This window comes from Phocoena sinus, chromosome 3, assembly GCF_008692025.1.
Source record: "Phocoena sinus isolate mPhoSin1 chromosome 3, mPhoSin1.pri, whole genome shotgun sequence".
In the NCBI taxonomy this organism is placed as follows: domain Eukaryota; kingdom Metazoa; phylum Chordata; class Mammalia; order Artiodactyla; family Phocoenidae; genus Phocoena; species Phocoena sinus.
Window position 1 is genome coordinate 106631905 of NC_045765.1, and position 19154 is coordinate 106651058.

Consider the following 19154-nt stretch of genomic DNA (forward strand, 5'->3'; position numbering starts at 1 on the left):
TCGACCCAGACATCTACCTTTTCTTTCCACAGGCTACCATGGTTATTAGTTTCATGGGTTTCTAGTGATTCCTTCAGATATAGTTTACGTAAGTATACATATTTCTTTCCAAGTTACACAAATGGTAAGAAGCACACATATTCTTATAGGTCTTCAGGTCAGCATTTGAACTCCAGGTAAAAGCAAAGATGGGCCAGGGATAAATACAACAGGATTTCAAACCCAAGTCAAGTAGTAGAGGGCAGAGGGCAGCCATGGATCCTCCTTAAAACTTCTTTCCTGCCCTCTTCAGGTCACCCTTCCTGAAGTGCTGAGTCATAGAGGAGAGACTCAGAGTCTTTACATTGAGGAACAACTGGGCAAGAAACTAAAGCTCTGTCTCTGATAAATGAAAAGCCCTCTGAAAGGACAGTAAAGACTAGATGGAGAGAGAGAGGGGCAGAGGGGAGGGTCCTTGTAAACATCTCTGATGCAAAGCTGACAAGACACAGCAGAGTCAAGACCACTGACGGGAGCTTCTGGCTCCCAGTGAGCAACACCGGGAACAATGGGATTTACTCCAGTCTGAAGGAAACAAAACACAGTCGCCCCTCAGTGTCCACTGGAGATTCGTTCCAAGACTCAACTCCAATACCAGAATCCTCAGATGCTCAAGTCCCCTGTATAAAATGTTGCAGTATTTGCACCTAGCCTACAGGCATCATCCCTTATAATACCTAAAACAATGTAAATGTTGCTATGTAAATAGCTATAATACAATGTAAATGCTATGTAAATAGGCAAGAAGCAAATTGAAGTTTTGCTTTTCAGAGCTTTCTGGAATGTCGTTTTCAAATATTTTCCATCTCTGATTGGTTGAATCCCAAATGAGGCACACACAGATACAGAGGGCTGACTGTAATTATAAACAGCTAAAGATTAATGAGTAAGATAATTTTTTCCTAAATTATGTATCCTACTCAAATGTAATGTGTAAGATGAGAGACCAATGTCTAAATTATGTTCTTTTTAAATATTGTGTCTTTAATATGTATCTTTACCTGTTTTTATAAAGTGTTTTCATTTTAGAGCAATATGGTATAAAGCAAGGGCAGGGGTCTATGTCTACTGCCATAGCTGAGCACAGCCTCTGGGAGGCATTCGTCTATTTCAGTCACAGACACTTATCACATGCCAGCACTATTTTGATGCTGGAGGAACAATATAACAAGACGTGGACTAGGGAGACAGAGTGACTGTTTTCAGTAGACTGTGGTAAGCACAACGAGAAGGATACAAATCCAGCCTGGTTGCTCATCATCGGGCAGGTTGGCTACCCTAAAGGAAGTAACAGCTTCCAAAGTGTTAGTCTTACACATCTCAACCCACCAAAGTGATAAGAGATGCCACAAAAATAAGGAACTATCTTTAAAACCTCGTGCAGCATTTTCAAATGACTCATCGTGGAGCTGGCGCTTGAGCGTCTGCCTACTAGTTTGGAATGTCAGGGAGGAATTAGTTTTTCGTTTGGAGTGATGAAAAAGTCTTGGAAATAGATGGTGATGGTGGTTGTGATCGCAGATGGCCTCGGCCTGCAGCAGCTTGAAGCAGGATTTCAGGTCCCCGGCCAGAGACTGAAGTCAGGCCAAGGCAGTGAGGACGCTGAATCCTCGCCACTAGACCACCAAGGCCAGTGGCCAGTGACAAGGCCCCTGGCCCGTCGGCTTTGTAGAAATGAACTTCCACAAAGAGGCGGAAAGTAGAGAAACAAGTAAAGTGTTTATTAGGAAGAAAAAGAATATGTGTGAATAGACACACACACACACTTGAAGGACTCAGACAGAGACTCGTGCCCTCGTAGTAGTTTGAATCACTTACATGGGGCATTTCTTCTGGGTTTCCTCTGGCCAATCATCTTGCTTTGCCTGGCTCTGAGTCCATCTTTGGTTTGTCTCAGGGTCCTCCCCTGTACGCGTGCGTATCTCTCAGCCAGGATGGATTCTAGCGAAGAGGCCTATGGGTAGGTTGACATCACCTACTATGGGGTGGCACTCCCTCCCTTTTTGACCCAAGGAGCCTTTCTGCACAGGTGTAGACGGGGAGGTCTCCCTGACCTCAAGAATGAAAAATATGTGGTCTCTGTACCTCTTACCTGGGCAGGCTCAGCTTCTCCTCGTTCCCGCTGTTATCTTCATCTTGAAGCTATCTCTCTAGAGGGGACAAACTCCAGCTGCTCGGCCTGTGGCCCATCTATCTCCTGCCTCAGTTGCACAACAATGTGAAAGTAATTAATGCCACTGAATCACACACTTAAAAATGGTTAAAATGGCAAATTTTATGTTATGTGTATTTTACCACAATAAAGAAGTCAAATGATGGTGGTAGAATTTTTTCTTGGGAGGGGAGTATTTTTTTGTCTGTGTTTAACCATCTTAAATATATTCCTCAGTTTTGTTTGTTTGGGTTCTTTTTACATTTTATTGGTCTAGGAAATCCAAAAGTCTGGAGGCTCCTTCACTATACACCAGTGAGAAAGTAACCAACACCAAGACTGGTTATTTTGTACAATCCAAAAATTTATTTATTTTTAAAAGACAAACTTGGACCCATAACACCTTTTTCTTTTTATTTTTCTTTCTGTTACCTCTATTTCTTTGGCAATGAACTGCCCCCTGCCAAATGTTTAAACTTTTAATAGAACTAAGAACAATAGGTAATAGTCCAATACCATACTTCTAAATTGTTTTTGTCGTATTGTTTAAAAGATTTCATCTAAATTACAGAGTGATACAACGATCAGCTTTTCGGTCATGCCATTGCTTTCATCATTTGGTGAAACTGAATGATGTCCTCTGGATTTCACAGCAGACTGTAAAATAATAATGAAGCCCTGCTGTTTCCCCTGGAGACAACTGTGGTCTTTGAAGGCCATCAAATCTTTCATCACTGTCACTGACACTCATTAATAAAAATATGAAATTCCCGTAACTTACAGACTGAACTTTTAAAAAATTCAGTCCCCCTAAAACGAGCACATTTATGCTGCTTGGTTTTCTCTAGTTAATATTTAAAAAAAAAAAAAAAGGATAAGCAATACTCATTCTGATGATCAAGGTTTCTTTTTATCTTTTGATTTGCTTTACAACTGCCCTGTTGATTGAACAGTTTTGACTTAAACATTAATTTCAAACCAATCCACATTTTTAACCCAATGATCAGATTACTCTAGACAAGACTGTGCAAAGTTTGCCATCAGCATTATAGGCTCCCTTTGTTCCAGCCCTCTACCCTCTCCCTCTTAGTGTGTTTCCTGGCTGATCCCTATCATGATAACCTGCCATAGGGAGCCAGATATGAATCTTAAGCTCAATGTTCTCATGATGTAGACCTGTCACTCAAACAGCTAAGCCCTGCTAGAGCCTGCAACAGAGCCCAGGGCTCCTGACTCACTGGCCAGTGCTCTTTCCTACATCTTACCTGCTCTGCAACAGGCCACTCCCGCCAGCAATGCTCAATGCTGTATAATCTGCAGTGTTGAGCTTCTAGAAGCAAACAAGCTAATAAAACACATTGTTCTAAAGGCCATGTTGGGGACTTAGGTTAATGAACGTTAATGGCCCTCAGTCACTCAAAGTGTTACACATTACCCAACTTTCTTAGGGTTCTTTGAATTTCAGCCAGGGCCTCGTGGCATCTACTACCTCAACACCCCAGTTGCCCCAAAAATAAGAATGGTGGAAATTTATACATTCTAGCAGACTTGTTAGAAAAATTATTTTGTGGGAAGCCAATGGATTTTTGGTGTCTGCTTAGGTCTCAACATTATACCACATAAGTCATCATCTATGCAGAATGCTAGAGTATAAGAAAATAGTACCTAAAAAAAAATCAGAAGCTTATACTTCTAAAATACTACAAGACGATTTACAGTTAACCTCAGAAAAAAATTAGAAATTTCAGTCTCTTGTATAAGACTTTTGATCTGTGCTTTAACTCTTTAATTTATGAAACACTCAGGCCTTGTGTTCATTCTGGAATACCTTATGATTATGCTAAACCACACAATAATTTCCAAGTTTCCTATATAACACATTGTAGGTATTATTTTACTCCACATGGTTAAAAACTTTATAAGGAAGTGGAACCATGGAAGGTTAATATATGTCAAAATTATGCTCAATATTAGGCAGTATCATATAGGAGAAATACAGGGGGACAACTATGCAGTAGGAACAGTTTGGGTCAGCCATTATTTTAAGTGCTTTATGTGCCTATTAGGTCAACTATGCATAGTAGACATTACTTTCCCTAGTTCACATGTAAGGAAATTGGGGCTTAGGGCTTGCACACCTTGCTCAAGGATTCAGAGCTAGCAACTTGAAGAGGTGAGGTTAGAACAAGGTCTCTGACACATCAAAGCCCATGTTCCTAACTACTGTAACTCTCCTTTAGCCCAGTGCATTTGGGCATTAGTTTTGACTTTAAAGTGAAAAGCTTGAGAGAATCATGAAACTGCAACTTTCTGAAGGCCTCATGTCTTGTCTAAACTCAAGTCCCAGCATGGGAAGGCCCAGCTTCAGGCGTCCTCCCAAGGTAGTGGGTAGATCCATGTTCCCTAGGGCCTCAGGCATTGCTGAGCAGACTTATTAAACAGCACCTTTTCCTCCTCCCAGAAAGAAGATACTACAAATATTTAGGTAAAACATGGATGCAGTTCCTGGGGATATTGCAGGGGGAATATTCTACATAGGGTAGAGTTGGATACATTTACCTTTTATGTCTTATGATTCTATGGGCCTAAATAAGAAGATAAAGAAGAGAATCTAAAGGAAATGCTTAATGAGCTGGATTTGTGATTCATTTTACTTAAGCCATTATCCTCAGTTTATGATCTATTCAAAGTAGGGGCACTGATGGCTTTAAAAGTGGTTCAACTGTTCAGTTTCGGAGGACTGGGGCTGACATAAATATGTTCATTTTTTAATATGAATTTTGATTGCTCTATGATAAAATTATAACCACTGTCTATTCTTGGACCCTTTATTTTAAAATCTGAATCCTACATGCGCCATTAAATAACTAAGTTTTGAGGTTTGTCTGGAGATCACTTGCACTCCTCCTGATGACCTGTGTACTACCGTTAATGATTCGTGACCAAGGTTTATTCAGAACCTCCAGCCTAAAGCAGGAAGGGCTGCTTGAAAGACAGCTTTGGCAGCCTTTGAGAGCTGTGTGTGGATGAGGTATGTGTGTCCAGGAATTCTTATATTGCTTTCTCATTTTCAAAGCTTGCACATCCTCAAGAGACCTTGTCAAGGTCAAAAGCGCAACGAGCGAACCAGGGGAAACCCCAGAGAGAGCCAAGATCTGAAAATAACAGCTGGCTCTCCAGAGGCCTGCGGCCGAGCTGACTTGGCAGGCTAGGAATATCACCGTGCTCCCAGGAAGGCAGTAAAGTCCTTGGAGGAGGGAGGAGGGAAGCGAAAGGGCGAGGCATGGCAAGGCAGAAGCAAAGCGAGAGGATTCTGTAAACCAAGATACAGTAGAAAGCAGGGGTAGCGGGGGGTGGGGGGTGTAGAAGGAGATTTAAGGGAATAAAGAAACATAATTATCTGGTTAATTAGAAAATAAATATAACTGGATACACTTTTAACACCCAAGGTTTGAGGAATATATTTCAAAATCTGGAGTTTTTTAAAAAGCACTCACTAAAAATACCTTTCTGATGTCTGGCCTTTGTGTGAAAATAATACATGCATGTTGCTTGAAATGCTCCAGAACGGCATATCGCAGGTGTATATTTGAACTGAAGCCAGAGATGGGAGGACATTCTAATTCTTTGGCCAGAACAGTACAATGAAAGTTAATCATGTTGCCGTATACTTTTCCTAGAAATACAATACAGACTTACCGTATCAGAAAGCTCACCTGGGGAGAGATCAATTTACCTAGCTTGAACGTTTTGGGTTTATATTGATGAAATAGTTATGGTTCCCTGTCACTTCTCTTGGTCTTGTTTCTACGTTTTTGATATTTAACTGTAGAAGAAAAATAAATAGAATTTACGATGACATCTTCAAACTTCAGATGACTATAGAGTATTAGAGCCAATATTTCTAATTGATTACTATGTACATCCTTCCTTTTTTCAGTAGCTTAAAAGACATGACTACCTTGTAGATGCCCTCTAGTTACTAAAGGTACCTTTCTATGTGGTTCAAAGATCACTGCTCAACAATGCAGAGAAGCTTATTGCCAATGCTACTCTTTGTCAGATACCCTGTGTAGGTAGTATATTTCATATTATAAAAAAGTCTAAAAGCATATTAATGGTTCTTTCCTTTTTTTCTCTCTTTTCAATTATAGCAGAAAATGGCCCCCGTCTACTCGTGGAAGCAGAACAAGCCAAGGTGTTCTCACACAGAGGTGGCAATATTACACTGCCATGTAAATTTTACCGAGACCCTACAGCACTTGGCTCAGGAACCCACAAAATCCGAATTAAGTGGACCAAGCTAACTTCAGATTACCTCAAGGAAGTGGATGTTTTTGTTTCCATGGGATACCACAAGAAAACCTATGGAGGCTACCAGGGTAGAGTGTTTCTGAAAGGAGGCAGTGATAATGATGCTTCTCTGGTGATCACAGACCTGACCCTGGAGGATTATGGGAGATACAAGTGTGAGGTGATTGAAGGATTAGAAGATGATACTGCTGTGGTAGCATTAGATTTACAAGGTAAGTATCTATAAATCGTGTAAAACTTAGGAATGATAATTAATCATTGCTTTTTTTTTTCATGACAAGTAATGTCTAATGGTTACCACGGTGCTGATGTGAGAAATCAAAAGTCCATGTAAAGAATGTTTTTCTGTTCTTTTGTAATCTGCAATCTGTCTATGATTCCAGCTTTCATATTTGAAATGTACACACAATGGTTATATGCAAATTTGAAGCTATTTGCAAGTAGGAGAAACATGCAGTGGAACTGAATTAACAACATTCAGAAACTGCCTTATGCCATTCAAAATTTAAAACTCATTACATAGTTATGAAGAAATTCAGAGTGGAGGCTTTTTTATTATGCTTCTAAAATTATCTCAGTTTCAAAATAATGGCAAGTTTTGTGAAGGACATCTGCTAACTAAAATACATTTAATTGTATTTTGTAAAATAACTGTGAAAACTTAATTTAACAAAAAAGTAGACTCTAGATTTATTTAAATATTCTTGTAAAGAAGTAAGTTTTTTTAATGGTCCAGAGTCTCTTAGACACTGAATACCAAATGGTCAAGGCATTTTGTGGGGGGAGTTTTATTTCTTAAATATGTAATACATTCAGTAGGTTCAAAGATCAAAATGTATACAAAGCTAAACAATAAAATGTATCCATGCCATCCTGTTTCCCCTCTGCCCAAAGCCCTTTAGGCCTCTCCTTAGTTTCTCATGTATCTCAAGACACCCTTTATTCATGAATTTCAGTGTCTCTTTACATGGAAGGATGAATTTTGGCTGCATTAATAGAAGACTTTCCTTCCTTATATAAACTATAGGTGTGTGTTTGCTAGAAGCTCCTTCCACATTCTAGGCCAGATTTGTGGCTTTTGGAAAAACATGTTTGGCACACTAGCATTTCATTGAAGATGTGACCTTCTGAATCCCACAGAGTGCCACCAATGCATGCAGATTTATTAGCTTTATGTATCTGATACATTGCTTGATGTTGTAAAGTTCATTTTTGTGACCTTCTCTTGTCTCTCTTAGTTGTAGTTCTTGGCTCCTGATTGCATGCCACCTTATACTTTGAGTTTTTATTGATTCACTTTCATATCCATGAACATTGGCGTTATTCAGGATGAAAGAAAGTAATTGGCTAAGAGAAGACAGTCAATCATCAAATATTAATTGAGGGTCACTTTCTTTTATCAAAGGGGCATCAGGCACTGGACTGGACGCTAGTAGTATCAAGATGCTTATGTTAGTCCCAGCTTTGTCAGTATATGTTTTGTAACCAGAGCAAGTTACTTATCCTTATTGTACCTTGGCTTCCAATCTATGAATAATAGGTTGAACTGTATTATCTGTTAAGTTACTTTTTCTTAAACTTAAGTAATTCACATGCCATATTTATTATCTCCCTACACTTATTTAAAAATATTTTTTAAATAAATAGAAACCAGTATAACTTGCCAGAAATACAAGGAAACCATAAAAATAAGTACAGTGAACATAAGATATTTCTAATCATAAATGGATACATGCTTGCTGGTGGCTTTGAGCAGGAAGCCAGCTCTCCCTTTTCTTGAAAAGCAGATTTAACACGTGTTGGAAGATAATACACTCTACGGTCAAACTGAGACTTCCTTTAAGACACAATTAGAGGTGTTGAAGGGGAATTGTAAGAAGAGTAATTTTTCCTGCATAGGCTCTGCACTCTCCCAAATCTCCATGTTTTCCATGCTTTCATAACACTTCTCTACCATATAGCACATACGTATATATGAGCTAAGTAAATGTGTCCAAGAAACCAATTTAAATGATAAATATTTTTACAAGTGCTGTTTTCGTACCATGAGAAACAAAAAAATTCCAAATCATGGTTCCTTTCATTCAACAATCTTACAGTCCATTAAAGATTCTAAGATACTTTCAAAAGTAAGTACTTTAAAATAAGGTAGAATTTGGTAAAGTAAGTAGGTAAAACAAATTGTTCTAATCATATGCATATTTATTTTGCTCACTTTCAGTAATGTCCCTTGACAGCTGAAACTTAGGGAAAGCTCCTTTTCTAATATAAAATGGCTAGGAGTAAGAGCTAGGGCTAGAATTTGATACCAAGGGCACTGAATGAAGTCTATGCTTTTATCTACTACGATCTGGGAGTTTGCAGGAAGGAGAAAGTTTCTGTTGGGACGGGAAAAAATACAGGTTTCAGAGAGACAGTGGTGTTTGACAGCCTCAGTTCTTCTGAAGTTTTCTCAAGATTCTCAAAGGCCCCAAAGTTATTTGGGAGATGACTTAGGGACTGTCCTTTGGTCATACTTCATTAATTGGTGTGCCCATTCTCACTGCAAAGAATGTTTTTCCATCTTTCTTGTGTACTATAAAAAGGGCAGAAGCAGTCATTACCCAGAGGCTCTGCCTTGAAATAACTGACATTTCCATATTTAACATTATATACATGAATTCATTTCTGAACTGGAGAAAATATATTCCTTCAAGAATAAGATCAGGGGCTTCCCTGGTGGCGCGGTGGTTGAGAGTCCTCCTGCCGATGCAGGGGACACGGGTTCGTGCCCCGGTCCGGGAGGATCCCACATGCCGTGGAGCGGCTGGACCCGTGAGCCATGGCCGCTGAGCCTGTGCGTCTGGAGCCTGTGCTCCACAACGGGAGAGGCCATAACAGTGAGAGGCCCGCGTACAGAAAAAAAAAAAAAAAAGAATAAGATCAAAGGGACTTCCCTGGTGGCGCAGTGGTTAAGAATCCGCCTGCCAATGCAGGGGACACAGATTCGAGCCGTGGTCCGGGAAGATCCCACATGCCGCGGAGCAACTAAGCCCCTGCGCCACAACTACTGAGCCTGCGCTCTAGAGCCCGTGCGCCACAACTACTGAGCCCATACACTGCAACTACTGAAGCCTGTGTGCTCAGAGCCTCTGCTCCGCAAAGAGAAGCCACTGCAATGAGAAGCCCGCGTACCTCAACGAAGAGTAGCCCCCGCTCGCCACAACTAGAGAAAGCCCACACGCAACAAAAAAGACCCAACTCAGCCAAAAATAAATAAATAAATAAATTTATTTTTTAAAAAAGAAAAGATCAACTCTACCCTGAGCCCTCCCCTTCCACCCCCAGCTATGATGTTCTCAGGGCACTGTCTACAGATTTCCATTGTAATTCTAATCACATTTTGTTTTGTAAAATTTGCAAATTGTCCGTCTTCACCTGCTAAATAGGATCTACTTGAGGCAGTCAAGTGCCAAAACAAAGTAAGTGCTCAGTAAATAGTTTATAGGTGAGTTAATGTTTGATACAATGGGTTTACACTTTCAAATACAAAAAAGCCTGCATGCAATGGAAGGCGGTGGAAAGGAAGAGACATTTGATTTGGACCATGAAAGGTGCACCTGGTTCTTTCAAGGGGTAGAGAGCATGACAAAGTGGGAAAGAGGGCATCACAGGTGTGAGGGAGAAACTCTTCAAAGGCCAAAATGTGAATAACAGATGCCACAGACAGCATCCGCCTTGACTGGTTTAAGGCTCAGCATGGCAACAGGGTGGGATAAAAATTTTTAACTTTTTATTATAGCCAATTTCGAACACTCGGAAAAGTAGAAAGACTAGTATAATGAATCTCTATATATTACCAGCTTCAAAAAATGTCATGATATAGCCAATCTTATTTTATCTTGCTTTATTTACTCCCATCCCCAATGAATAATCTTCCAGAAAATCTCAAGACATTATTTTATCTATATATACTTCAACATGAGATAAGAACTCATTTTAAAATAAAATTACAACATTTTAATTATAGAATAAGATCTGAGGAACCTTGATTGCTACCTGAGGATGGTAGGGACTTGACAATTTCCACCTAGTCTGGGGTAGATGCTCAAGGTGCAGCAATTATATACATAAGAGTTTGAAGGCCATGATAAACCACATGTAGCATAAGAGATACCTTGTGGTTATCATTTACTAGCTCTTATTCCAGGTCCTGACCTTTTTCCATTACCAATTACATCCTTGTAGCGGACCATCTACCAATCAGCAAGTTGCACTCAAGCTCCTTGTCAATCTTCTAACATGCATAAATAAGACCAGGGAAGCGTATCATTTTGAACGTCATAATTAAGCTGCCTTTCCAACTGTAATTGTACAATGCCTTTAATCATATTGGCCCTTTAATACCAGATTAAATGCTATGTGCTTCAAAGAATTTTCCCAATTAGAAAAACATCGTTCTTCTTCAAGATGCCCAAATTGTATGGTTTGTATTTATAAGATTTTATTCTGTCTTGGATTCAAATTTATATACCCATAGTATATGTATCAAATCCTAGACTCTTTGCCGAAATAGGCCACACTCCAAACTCAAGGTACCCTAGAGTACTGAGTGCAATGCCTTGCTCTTAGTTGTGTTTTAAGATCTGTTTTTCAAATCACACTGATTAAAAAAAAAGTAAACCCTTTGAAACACTGACCTACTATGAGTTGGAATTAGCTGTGGAAACACAACTTTTTTTCATATAGCTTCTTGGATAGGGTAAAGCCCGCTGATTACTACCAAATTGCCTACACTGCTAGAAACAACACCCGGCAAAAGACAAGCCTTATGTGAATATAACAAGGAGAGTGTCACTAGACGTTCATGAGTAGCCTGATACAGAATTCATTTGCGCAATCAATAAACATATAGATAATATGAAAAACATATTTGTGCTTCCAATCTTCCACTGTATTGGTCTTCCATTGATGAAAATGGGGCCAAATACACAAAAATATAGTCTGAGAACTTTTAGAAATAGAAAGCTAATTTCAGATATGTACATAGCACTGAAAGGTACTCTGAGAGGCACTGAAGAAGGTAAAATTGTTCTGCACGGTCTCTACCTTTTTATTACTAAAAATCTTTACTTTGTGCAGTTACTGAAATTTCCTTAAGCTTTTATAAGTACCATGGCATGAAAACCTTTCATTTATCCAACAAGTTGATATTTGCCAACCACTAGGATGAACTGGTCTGTACAATTGTAAGTCTTAAAGAATGTGTTTTTAAAACATTTCAGTTGACTAAACTACCCACATCATTTGATATTATTCTTTTCCATGTGAGGTATCTTCCTTATTAATCCCCTTTTTAGAGATGCATACCAGCCCTTCATGGAAAAGAGCTTCTGATTATATTTTGACATATAAGTATAAAATAATCATATTTGGAAAATAATCATATACCCTTCTTTCTCACCCATGAAAGTTTAACTCTTCTTATTTTTGTAATGCCGGATGAAAGCAATCACCATTTGCTCCATAATTCAGCTGTAGGGATTGCACTTTTTTCCACAGAGCCAAGAAGGTTTCTGTAATTATAGTCTTAGATGTTGACATCTTAACTAGCTGAAAGTAAAAGGAGCAAATAAATAAAATACTAAGAAACATGCAGTTCCAGAAATGCCCACACTTGCACGAAACATTTGATTGTTGAAATGTATGCACCAAATGTGTACAATACAGTGAAACTTTTAAAATGTTGGTGGGACCACAGAAATTGACCTTGATTTACTTGGAATGTGTTCTTTCCAGCATCATCAACCATTAATTAAAATCTGCTAAGTAAATCTTTTGAGTTACTGTAAGTTGATCATTTATTCTTACAATTGAAAAATAGTAAAATTTTAATATAGGGTTTCACTTTGACTTTGAGTAATGATTGCATGAAATTATGTTAAATTTGAAAGGAACTCAGAAATATATTACACTGGATTTGGAACTGAATCAAACATAACTCAGTGGTTAATCAAGGACAAATTACTAAGGAAAAACTTTTCACAATGCCTATGGGAGTCCACCAAACACAGTCTGGTGAATTTAAACTGAGAGGTTGTCTAGGTCTTTAAAATTATTATAAATTAAAAGAGTCTACATTCTCCACTGTTACCATCTTGAGCTATTTGAGAAATGTAATTCAACCTAAATGGTTGAATTTTGGTTTAAATACTTTGAGATTTTCTCTCACTTAAGGTCTAGCTGCCAAGGAAACCTCTACTGGACAAATTAAGTATTTTCCTTTTCACTGGCATTCCTGGGGTTACTGAGAAAGAGGATGGAAGGCATGAGGGGACGGAGAGCACCAGAGCAGCTCCTTCCCAGTGCTGATTGAGTCTTAGCTGGCTGCCTGGTCACAGCCCTTCTTAGAAGGAGTCATCTTCAGGCCTTCCCCACCTCCATTCCGCCCACTGCTGCAGGGGGCAAAGGCAACGAAGGGAGTCTTTTCCTCCTTACTTTTGGCTCCGATTCAGCTTACAGATCCTTCAGCCAAGAACCTGAGAAGGCAGGATGAGATCAGGAAGCCTTCCTGGATCTCTGCCTCTAGTGGATGGTGCCAGCTGGACTGCCCTACAGGGACAAACATGTCCAGCAGAGACTTTCAGTGGATGTGACTTGATTTAGGCTACTGAAATTTCTTCTTGTAGAGTCTTCCAGGACAATTTCTAAAAGAATACATTTCCTGTGTACCGGTTACACTGTTAGTGGACTGTGCATCCATCTTGTATAGGGTCTGCAGTCTCATAAAATAGCACATTTGGTATAGTCCACCAAATGACCGCGTCAGCAGACAGTTTTTTACATTCCACACACTAAAATATGAATTATTTTTAATTATATTTAAAAATTCAAGGCAAAGCCTTGAATAATCACTTGAAATTAATTGTCTTTTAGCAACCATGGGAGAGACATTTTGATAGTGGTCCTTCATAAAGTCCAGCAAATGATATAACTTTGCTTTCTTATGATGCAATCCTTACCCTTTAAAGAAACTGTGCAGAAAGTTGTGAAACAGCTCAGACATCTCCCATGATTCTCTGACGGAAAGAAATGCTTTTGCAAAGCTGTTGCATCTTCCCAAAGTCAAGTGCCAAGTCACACTGTTTACATATACTAAGGTTTTTTGTCCTCTGAAATATTTAATTCTTTGGCAATAACTTTGACAGATGTCTATTTTGTACCTACCTTGCACAGGACAAGCTTCTGGAAGCTTTTGTTTTTTTTCCTATTTGCAATAAAAATGTTTTTAAAAGCTTAGTTTCAGTTTGCAATACATGAATACAGAAACTGAAAAATAGTGATGGAAACATTTTAAAAACGAAAGCTCTTATTTTAGTCACATTGTTCAAGGACAGAATTAAATAAGATTAAGAACTACACTAAAAGTTGAAACAGATAAGAGAGCCACGATGTTTTTTACGGAAGTGCCTCACTGTAAAAAGTTACCTTATTAATATGAAATAAGACCGCTTAATTATGTTGTTGTCAGATATGCAATAGGTAAGTTCTCAGGGAGCGCTATTTGGAAACTATAATCTGCAGACGCATCGTTTCGGAAAGGAGAATTGTGAGGACTGAGCTGAACTCTTAGCAAAAGAGGTAAATCACTGAAGTTACCAGACCAAAGAGGTAACTGTGAGATGCTCAGAGCTGAGAGGTTGTTTGAAGGGAAACGGGACCATGAGAAAACACTGCAAGTTGAACAAAAACTGCTTCTTCATCTGATGGAGATTCTATTATGTTTTTCCCCACTCAAGTGGGATTTGTGCCACTAACGATTCCTTGCCTTCTCCTTCGGACAGGTGTGGTATTTCCTTATTTTCCACGACTGGGGCGCTACAATCTCAATTTTCACGAGGCACAGCAGGCTTGTCTGGACCAGGATGCTGTGATCGCCTCCTTTGACCAGCTGTACGATGCCTGGAGGGGTGGGCTGGACTGGTGCAATGCTGGCTGGCTCAGTGATGGGTCTGTACAGTATCCCATCACAAAACCCAGAGAACCCTGCGGAGGCCAGAACACAGTGCCCGGAGTCAGGAACTATGGGTTTTGGGACAAAGATAAAAGCAGATATGACGTCTTCTGTTTTACATCCAACTTCAATGGTAAGATATTAACCATACTGCCTTGTTTCCTATCCCAGAGACCAATACATACTATGATGTGACATTAAACTTTTAATCTTATCTACTTAAAAAAAAAAGAAAAAAAGCTTTGAAGTGTTGCTCCAGATACAAGAAATTCTTAAATGTCATAATTTTTTAAAATCCAAAGACATCAAGCAAAAGTACATATTTCCATGATTCTTTGGTTTTATTGCATCCAACTGTTATTATGAAATAGTTTAACTGTCATGTTGTACGGAGTCTTTTTCTTACTGCCAAAGATGATGCTGCCACTGTGTGCCTTCCATGGGATACAGACCTCTCCACTGAAGTAAGGATGGCATCTGTGTCACGGTCTTCTTCTCTAAATTACAATGTCAATTTATTCATAGATGATCAGCAAAGCTTAGGATAAAGAGAGAGCATTATCTCTCTGATAGAGGGCTCAGGATAAAGAGACCTTTGCAAGAAAATTAAGTAGAAATAACACTGGAGGTGAAAGCAGAAGTGAGAGATCCAGGTTGTATCTGTGTTGATGACTGACTCATTGAATGTGACACAGCTCCCAACCCTATCTTGCTCCTTCCAGAACCAGTGATGTAACATGTAGGGCCCAGTGCAAAATGAAAACGTGGGCTTCTTGTTAAACAATTATTAAGAATTTTAAGATGACACAGTAAAGCATTAAATCACGCGTGCGGCCCTGGCCCCATTATTTTATATTTCAGGTGCCTGGTGACATGCTTTGGCAAAAACAGCAAGGGATCAGGGATCAACAAACTTTCTGTAAAGGGTCAGACAGTAAATATTTTTGGCTTTGTGGGCCATATGGTCTCTGTTGCAACCACTCCATGTAGCTTTGTACGTTATAACACAAAAGCCGCCGTGAACAATATTAAACAGATGGGTGTGACTGTGTTCTAATAAAACCTCACTGGACCCGTGCGCTGTAGTTTGCCGGCCTCAGCTACAGATGATAGAACTAACCCTCTTATTAATGTTCCCGTGACGGCTGCCCTTTCTCCAAATCATATCCTCTTAGTCTAGAAAGAACAGGCAAGCATTAATTTAGACTTCAATCATCTGTATTTAAAGAGAGGCAGGAGGGTATCACATTACAATGTGTAATCAGGTTAGACAGTCTGATTCTATTCTGCCGGAAACTAAAAGTCTGAGAAAATCTTGCACTGATGGGTATCACTTTAGTCAGTTGATGTCGTATTTTATACATTTCATGCATATTTGATACAAATTGAAGGAATCTCAGTAATTAACACAATTGAATTAGTGGTTGAGACTAACTTGCTCTTTCTTGTAAAATCAAGAAATGGTTAGGTGTCAAAGCTCCCACAGAGGGAAATTGAAAAAAATAACTAACTTCATCCTCTTTGCTAGTGAGTGAACAGACTGAGTTCACATTCTGAGTCCATATTATTTATGGCAAGTGACTTCCTGTATGTTTTGCATTTTCATACTGTAGTCTTTGAATAAGAATAATGTCTTATTGATACCTGTAATGAAAAGGACTTGAGGGCTTTTGATTATTTTTAAATGGACTTTTCTGTCAGGAATGTTTTTTGATCCTTTCACATTCAAATTTTGCCTCTCTAGAAACTTGTGCTGGGCTTCAGTCTTGCTACAGCTAGAATTTAAATAGCTCTTGCTTTTAACATGGAATTCTGTCTTCTCTAGTGCCACAGAAGGGCCCTTTTTGCCACTAATTAGCTAAAAGAGACCTGTCATTTCCCTTTTCTTTTTTACAGCTCTAAAAGGGCATGTCTGACATTAAGGGGCAAGGAAAAAACTAATTTAATGGAGAGCAACCTAGGGGCACTACATTTAACTGACAATCCTGTGTTTCAGAACCTTTACAGACACTGCTCTATATCCCCCTTCACTGAGAAACACTTCTATTTAGGGCTCCTTCCACCTCTGTGGGGCTGAGCCACAGACAGGCCCACTGACCCTCTCTCCTTTTCTCCACAGGCCGATTTTACTACCTGATCCACCCCACCAAGCTGACCTACGACGAAGCGGTGCAGGCTTGTCTCAATGACGGTGCTCAGATTGCTAAAGTGGGCCAGATATTCGCTGCCTGGAAACTTCTGGGATATGACCGTTGCGATGCAGGCTGGATGGCGGACGGCAGTGTCCGCTACCCCATCTCTAGGCCAAGAAGGCGCTGCAGTCCTATTGAGGCTGCAGTGCGCTTCGTGGGTTTCCCAGATAAAAAGCATAAGCTGTATGGTGTCTACTGCTTCAGAGCATACAACTGAGCGTGCCCCTAGAGCACGTCAGTTTTAAAGTCATTAAGAACATGTGAAAGGTTGTTTTTTTTTTCAGTATGAACTCATGCAAGTTACCAAAACTGTGATAACCCTTTTTTACTTACTGTAAAGTCATTTTCATAAAGACCAATTCATTAATTTGTTTTTGTAAAGCTATCATTCAATATATATTATAAATTAATATAATTTTAAGGGAAGCACTACATAAGGAGGCTTTAGAGCCAAACCGTTTAGGCTACATCATCTCAACGAAGTATCCTTTCATGATCGGGGCATGCAATAGCTTAAGGATTGCTAGGATTAAATTAAGGAAAGTAAAGCTACTCAGAGTAGCAGCTGCCACAAGCACAAATTTTACACATTTGTACAATTTTGAAATGCACTACAATAAACAGATTAGAGCAGCAGATTTGAAATACAGGCTTCTTTACATAAACTGAGATTCTGAGAGGCTGCACAAAACTCAGTTTCACAAGGGAACAATCTACACTTTTCTAAAATATTTCAAAGCTCCAATAGACAGAATTATTTTACTCTTTAAAATCCTGCCTTTTTGACCAAAAAAAAAAAAAAAATTCATATGGACTCCAATGTATAATAACAAGCACAGTTAAAACCCCTTAATAATCCCATTTATATGAAGTATGAAACTAAAATAAGCCAATAATATTTAACCAATGAGACTCCTACCTTCTTCTAGTTAAAATTACACATGCCTGAGAAGAATTGTTTTATCTTTTGAGTAGCTTTACTGAGTTATATTTAAATTCTAAGGGCCGTTTGCTAAGCAGCATTTAGCATCTACTCAGGGCAGTTACATAGATAAACTGCTGGACAGAAAAATTGTAAAATTTAGCAGCTTGATTTTATGTTAGCCTACGAAATGTTATTGTCCTATAAAAATAATTTTAAAATATTTAATATTTCTTTATTTACGTGACATGACAAAAATTTAAATCATAAAAGGAATGAATGACTATACTTGTCTAACCAAGAAATAAGAACCCAACTTTAAAAATTCTTATTATTCCTATTTGTATATATACTAGAAAGCCCAAATGGTGCCTGTGTTTGGGGAAAAAAGTCAACAAAGTAGTTTTAAACCTTTCTCCATAAAGAAAATGTGGTCAGTGATGTCACTTTTCTTGCTGATCATCATTAGGCTTAAATGAAATGCTGAAGCTGTCATCAAAGAGTTTACACTAAAATCTTCAGGGCTTTAAACGAAAGGGTAAGAACAGCTTCAGGAAAACAATTTTCCCTGTTAGCAGCTCCAATCTTAAATAAAGCTCGGTTTTCCTATATTTTTATGACTGCTGAGACCCCACAGGGACCAATATTTGTATTCAAATTACATTTCATGGTTTCCCATTGTTTCACAATGAGTTCTAATAAATGGGATTTAGTATAATAATCCAAGTATGACATAGCTCGTATGCTTTCATGAATGTTTTTATGTAGATTTTCCTCCCATGAACATGAGTAAATAAATCTGTTTCCTGAATTGATTGTGGTTGCATTCAAAGCTCTGTAATAATTCTAATAAATTTACTCTATAAATGTAGAATTATGTGTGTGGAAGGTATAGAACAATTGGAATTCCATGAAATCATAACTATATGCATACATTATCTAGGCAGAATATTATAAATAAAAGTAGATCATTTCTTCCACCAAAAGCATATCTGGAAATTTTCAGATGCTTTTTCACATTAAAAGATGAGAATGTATGCATGCATATTTTTACATTAGGTTGGATATGCAAATTGTACAAAAAATATAAATCCAAAGAGACTGTGAGGTTTAACTCAAACACTGCTAATACAAATAGAACTCAAACTTCTAAATTAAAAATACCTGAATGGTCTAGGATAAGATGAATATGTTATTCAAAGAGGGACCATCTCCAAAACAGTGACTCTAGTACCTCAAATATGGGGGTTAGCTCACTGGAGGAAACCCATACTTGAGGGATTATTACCCACGTTACAAAAATCTTATTGGAATTGCAAGTGGACACAAATTTCTATTGAAGCAGATATATAATTTTCAGTTATTGCTGCAGAACTCTACCTTTATAATTAAGCATAGTAGCATTTCTTAACTTTTGAATACTTACTAGTACAGGAACTGGTGCTGATCAAAATCTCTGGAGTGACTGTTAGTTGATTAAAATCTATACTGACTGCACACCATTTTTTCCATGCTTGTAAAAAAAAAATATATATATATGTC

General features: G+C 38.5%; 1 protein-coding gene across 1 annotated transcript in view; it reads left to right on the forward strand.

Moving 5' to 3' along the window:
* The window catches only part of HAPLN1 (hyaluronan and proteoglycan link protein 1), a 69658-nt gene extending 52601 nt beyond the window's left edge, over positions 1-17057 (forward strand). Inside the window, exons 3-5 of the mRNA XM_032627149.1 lie at positions 6346-6717; positions 14329-14631; positions 16618-17057. Coding sequence (XP_032483040.1) covers positions 6346-6717; positions 14329-14631; positions 16618-16907 — 965 coding nt within the window. The 3' untranslated portion in view covers positions 16908-17057. The remainder of the gene's footprint in view (positions 1-6345; positions 6718-14328; positions 14632-16617) is intronic.
* The last annotated feature ends 2097 nt before the right edge of the window (positions 17058-19154 follow it).